The 6,450-nt window shown below is 35.8% G+C and overlaps 1 protein-coding gene across 1 annotated transcript; it reads right to left on the minus strand.

The window, feature by feature from the left end:
• Positions 1 to 3,094: 3,094 nt before the first annotated feature.
• LOC309483199 (uncharacterized protein) lies at positions 3,095 to 5,798 on the minus strand (the record flags this gene model as incomplete). The annotated part of the gene is made up of 7 exons (XM_082148858.1): positions 5,481 to 5,798; positions 4,816 to 4,931; positions 4,639 to 4,722; positions 4,504 to 4,560; positions 4,323 to 4,403; positions 3,982 to 4,077; positions 3,095 to 3,349 (listed from the first exon to the last, which is right to left on the minus strand). Exons 2-7 carry the CDS (start codon positions 4,918 to 4,920, stop codon positions 3,095 to 3,097), a joined length of 678 nt encoding a protein of 225 aa, XP_082004984.1. The 5' UTR covers positions 4,921 to 4,931; positions 5,481 to 5,798.
• Between the last annotated feature and the right edge of the window lie 652 nt (positions 5,799 to 6,450).

Here is a 6,450-nt window from a genome sequence, read left to right on the forward strand (position 1 = left end):
GTGGTTCAAATTCATCTTTACCATGATACTACAGCAGTATATGTTCCCTCTATTTTACTGAAGACTGCTTCTCAAATCTCTGAGTTCAATGTAGGATTCGGAAAACGCTTGCTCTTGAAAGATGGTGTTTAAAATACTTAGTTTTGAGTTTTATATTGTGTAGGTCTCTTCCTAACTGTCTAATAACTCACATTATTACTGTCTTACTGAAATACTTCTGCTAATCAGTTTGTGGACCACTATTACCTTAAACTGTGTCAATTAATGCAGATTGTGTGTCGTTCTCACTACTTTGAGGAAAGATGAAGCATGGAGCCAGATTTGTTTTACACACGTTAATATGTTACATCAGTCATTCACGCTAGAGCTCGGCTAATGTATGCACTGTTACTGATACAGTTTCCACTTTTAAAATTTTAATAAATTAGAAAAATACTTGGTAAATAAATAAGTACAAGTAAAATAATCGGTTTGATGGACATGCACTTGTTAATGCTGACGGTGAGGAATTACAGTTGTAACATCTCATAATGTTCCTCAAACTGAGAAGCTTATCACTGAGAAACGTCCTGCTCGAGTCGTCCTTGCGATGGAGGTTCGGGTTGAATAACTAGTTCTTCTAGTGTTTCATCATCGGACTCGCGCTCGGATTGATATGGCAAAAATCAACGTCATTATTCGTTACTGTGTTTAGTTTACAGTGTAGGAAGGAAGCCTCAGGACAAGCAGAGCTGACATTGTTATGGCAATGGGCATTACGCGGTAGACCAATCACAACAGACTGAGCTGTCTGGCCAATCAGAGCAGAGTAGCTCGCGGAAAGGAGGGATTAAGAGAGATTGATTCATCTGACGAGTCGTTTGAGAATCGTTGAAAATGTGGTGATGTGCAAATGTATTCTATGAGAAAATGAAACAGTTTTTTGACCTTTGATGCATGTAAACCTGTTTTAGGAGACTCCAAAACAACATTAGGAAACTTTAAAATAGCATAATAGGGGCACTTTAATACTCCCTCTGCTGGAGTATATAGATACTGCACATGCCTGCACATTCTTATTTTATGGAATATTTAGCTTTTAAACATAACAGTAATTAGATTTAGAGCAAAAATATTGTGAACCAAATCTAAGATCTTAACAAAATGTGATTGTGTTGAGTTTATTATAAATGTTGTCATCATCATCAGTGATTTATGATAAGATAAAAAAAAAAGTATATATATTTTAAAATTTGGATGGAACTGGCAGCGAATTTTAACTTTGTTCATTCTCCCAGATCGGTTCACTGAGAATATGGTTTTTATAGAAATACAGTATATATTTGCAGGTCGAGGAGCCAGGCTGCAGAGTTGCTCTAACATCACTGAGCCTTTGTGAAAACACATAAAACCAGGGCTACAGATATAATAGTGTAAAAGCTCTGGATAAAAAGCATTTGTCAAAATGTGCTGTTAGTCCAGTGGTTAAAACGGTATGACTGTAGGTTCAAACCCACCAAGAGCTGATCCACGAAATAACACTATTGTGCCCTTGACTACTTAATGTCAGCTTGGTTCAGGTGGATTGAATAAGTAATAAGTTTGCTGTAATAAATTTAGCAGTATTGCAAATGACAGTTCATGAAAATATTCTTTAATTCTTTAGTTAAACAATCATCTGATAATTCAATATAAAAAAACAAAGTAATTATTTTAATTTCATCTTTAGGCTGAGATCTCAATCATCTTCTGTCCTTCAGTCCTCATGTTCTGGGACAGAAGATATAGAGGCCTGTGAATACAGTTCATATTGCAGTAACACACAATTTCCTATTTTAGATCTTCAGTTGAGCTTAAAGATATTTTTCTAATGACAAACATCATTTGATCAGGGTTTTAGTTTACACAAACCATCATTTCTTAAGGCTCCTCATAATATTTCAGTCTGGCTTGACCGTGTTCTGATGGCAGTGCATATCGGACTGGACTGAAAACTGTTGGCAGTGCATCAGAGTCAGGGACAATCACAGTATTCTGGACAATCACGCTATAGGTCTGTTCCTGTCAGAACGCCAAACGTTGTCTTGCCTGCGAGTGCGAGCCAGTCTTAGCTAAAGGATCGAGATCGAGGATAGAATACATTTATTTCACATCCACATTATCTCATTTGACAAGATGAAAATGTGTTAATCGTCTGCAGCAGTAGCAGCATTTATCGCAGGCGGTCGAAGTGACAATTGGATACAGATCAGAATATCACAGACCACAAGGACCATTGCAGTCCAAAGAGGCTGAAGAAATTTCATATTTGGCATATTTGATGAGTTTAATCCTTGAGTTATATATTTGTAGTATAACCAACAGGACAGCAGTGATGTGTGAACTGAATTTGGCATCAATGCGGTGAATTACAGTGAAGCTATTGACTATTTTTCATGAATAAAATCATAAGAATTATGCAAAAATATATTTTTCCAAAATAAGTGTTGTAGTATAACCATCAAGACAGCAGTGATGTGTGAACTGAATTTGGCAACAATGCAGTGTATTACAGTGAAGTTATTGATTTTTTTTTCATAATACAAATAATCATAAACATTTTACAAAAATATATTTTTCCAAAATAAGTGTTGTAGTATAACTAACAGGACAGTAGTGATGTGTGAACAGAATTTGGCATCAATGCAGTGAATTACAGTGAAGCTATTGAATAATTTTCATAAATAAAAATCATAACAATTATTATGCAAAAATATATTTTTCCCAAATAAGTGTTGTAGTATAACCATCAAGACAGCAGTGATATAAGAGGGATATAAGGGCTCTGGCCGAGCTGTGATATAAACGAAACGCTATTGACTATTTTTAAAAAGGGGAGGAGATGTTCGATATGTGTCGCCCTGTCTTCCTGTTTCAGGGGAAATTACGTCAACATTGTTTCAAGCCACTTCAGTGGGCCTTTAAACGTGTTAGCATGAGACTTGTGGTTGAATTTTTTAATTATATCCAGGAAAGTGAATAAGGAGCTCCAAGCAACTATTTCATCAACAGACTAGAAATTGCCCCTTGATTTCCTATTAGTTTGATGGAACGTCAAAATGACCTGGATTATAGTTCACTGGAGGTGCAGAAGGACTTGATTGTAGCTTGGTGGAGGTTCATCGTAACTTAGTGGAGGTGCAGATGGGACTGTATCATAATCTGGTGGAGGCGCAGAAGGACTTGGGTTGTGGTATGCTGGAGATGCTGAAGGACTTGGAACGTAGTTTTTTGGAGGTGCAAAAGGGTCTCGTTGGCCCCGAAGCACAATATTGTTGTCAATCATGTAAGGCTCATCTCTGTTTATGTAACTGACTGCAACATGTCTTGACTGAGAGAACACAACAGAAAGAACATCATTATTGCGTCTAAATGGGATGTGGTGACACCTAGTGGCAGCTGTTAATCTAATGTCTAATGAATTAATTAACCAATCAGAATGGATATGAAAACGAAGTCACTTGTTTCTGTCAAAGCAGTTAAATACACATAATGATGAGAAATCAAATGTGTAACAATATCATTGTTGGCTGATTCAGTTGCTTTAGAGAACCATCATTAAACAAATGTTCTTTCGGTCAGGCTAATTTTGTGATTTGTTTAAAAGAAGAGCTAAGGCTGGGATTCAGTAAAAAGTTTAATTCCTCACACAAAGCTATCATTATTATAAGTCTTAGAATAAAAATAACTAGAATGGACATATGTTTTAATTTTTTTTAATGCTTTTTTTTTTTAATTTTGCAGAATGAAATTCCCATTCTCATTAATCTTCATTATATTGAAGGATGTTCTATATAATTTCACCTTTTGTGTTCTACAGAAGAAGAAAAACGCCTACTATATGGGTATGGAACGGCATGATGGCGAGTAAACCGTGTCAGAATTAAATTTTGTTTTCAATTTGTACATTTTAAAAAATTATTAAAGATAAGAATTTTTGAACCTCATCTTAAAGAGTTTTACCTTCATCCTGCAGCAATCACAAGAAGATGAGGTAACGATAACAGAGATGATGAAGACCAGAACATCACAGACAACCAAGAGAATAAGAGTCACACCCTGAGTGAGTATAGACAATATGATTATAAACATTTTATATTAGTCATAAATATACATTTGTCTTGAAGAAATGGTCAGAAATGGCACATCATGACTTACAGATTATTGAAGAGCTTATTAAATAGGTTAAAGTAGAAACCACTTCTATAGTTGATCACACTAATATGAGCACTTTTGATATAAGTTTGGCAGATATATTTTACATTTGTGAGATTCAAAGCAAGACGTCTAATACACACACTTACATCACTGTCAAGACAGTGAAGTGGGATGGAGAGAACAGATGCTATGGCATTGAAACAGTTTAGAAATTGTGAGATTCTGACCTGAAATGGGAAAAAGACGAAAATGTTTAAAACATAATGCATTGTACTCTAGTACTATACTTTAAATAAACACTGTGAAATGTAAAATATTGAGACTAACCCTGAATGCGTTACGTTTGCATGCAGCTGATACTGTCACAGCTCCGGTTAAAACTGACTACAGTGAAGAAAATGAACATTATTGAGTATTTGTTCATTGCACAATGTTGTCCTGGTGTTGAAATAAAATACTTACAATTAGACATGACCAGAGGAGATACAAAAATCCTGTACAGATTGTTAAGACAATCATCCCTATACCTATTGTTATTTCCAAAACCTGGAAGATATAAAACAAGACAGCTTCTGTTTCCTCATTTCCCCCAAATCAAAATTAGCATGTTGCAGAAATAAAACAATTAAAGTCTTTTACCCCCAGGAACTTTGGCCTGATCGTCATGAATTTAGACACCACACGCTGGTCAAATAGTGACGCTGGCTGCTGCAAAATGCTGGTCACATCATCACGTCTAGGCATCTTTAAACACACTGAGAGAGATATGTGTTGGGATGGGAATTGATGGGAATGTACTCTAAAATTGGTTCCAGTTTATTAAGCCTATACAGAAATAAAAAGCATTTGTTTTCTCTTTACTGTCAGTCAAAGTGAAACCAAAGTGAAGAGGAACCAAATGTCACTGTGAACATTCCCTGAGCGGAAAATCTGGATTAACTGGAAGAGTTGCTGAGATGACACATGAGAAGCTAATCTGGCGAGGACAGTCGGTTTAGATTTAGCTTTGTTTTTTCCCCAATGCGACTTAAAAGTACAAATTAAGATAACGGCACAGGGGATTTCACTATTTTCTGGTGGTCCAAAACAAAGTTGGGAAGGAGCATGTTCACCTGATCCTGCATGTCACACCATAAAATCTGCTAGAACTTACAAAACAACTATCTGTACATGATATGCTCGTGCAAAAACCAACGTAAGAGCACAATAAGCAAATAAAGAGGATTGATATGTGATAGTTGCTATTCTATTCTAGCTTTAACCCACAAACATAGAGACAGACAACAGAAGTGCAGAATACTCACACTAAGTAACAATATTTCAGCTCCCAACTTAGAATCCACTCATATTAGTAGTATATGAAGAAATGGTACTTAATACGTAGGAAATTAGTCATTACTGATGTTGACGGTGTGTTTGTCTTGAGCCATTTTCATTTTGTTTTTGATTTTCTTAGTAAGAAGTCTCAAGACTCCACCTCCACAAAATATGAAGAGAATGGTTCTCTTACACTGTTTCAAGATGTAAACACTGAGTGATTTCAGGTTATATACTGTAGATAGGATGTTATAACATAAGAACAAATATCCTACATTTTGGAAGTAAAAAAAAAGAAAGAAAGAAGACTGGTTGATCTTGAGGCATTTAGAGAATCAAAAGAGAAATTAGCATGGCACACTTTGCAGTCCAGGAAGTAATTATAATCATGTTTGAGTTAATCGCTGATTCACCGTGTTGTCAGAATGGCCGAGCGGTCTAAGGCGTCAGACTCAACAAGTTGTTGTTGAGCATTCTGTTCTCCGGATGGAGTCGTGGGTTCAAATCCCACTTCTGACACAAGGATTTTGGACTCAGCTTCAATGACAGAATGTAAATAAGAGAGTTTTCTAAGATCAAGATGTGTAAGAGCAATGCAATAACTGATCACCATGATAGTTTTTGATTTGTTAAAATGTACAGAGTACATTTTGTAGTACAGTACAGTACAGTACTGTAACACAGTACAGGAAACTGCCTTTATTTGTATTATGTTAATCATTATATTTAAATAGTTAAATGCTGGAACAGAAACACCAAATAAAGTCATGTGACATTATGTTTAGAGTCTAATTTAGGCCTCTATCCATTTACTGTAGCCCACATCAAAGGATAATACATGCAGAGAAGTTATGAACCACAAGGGGGCATCCCTGTACAAAGATAGACATTTTCGAGTAATAAATATTGCAATCTCTGCTTGGTTCCAATTACCTGAAGTAACTGGTTTAATAAAGC

The sequence above is a fragment of the Leuciscus leuciscus genome (assembly GCF_965113295.1).
Source record: "Leuciscus leuciscus genome assembly, chromosome: 20".
NCBI lineage: Eukaryota > Metazoa > Chordata > Actinopteri > Cypriniformes > Leuciscidae > Leuciscus > Leuciscus leuciscus.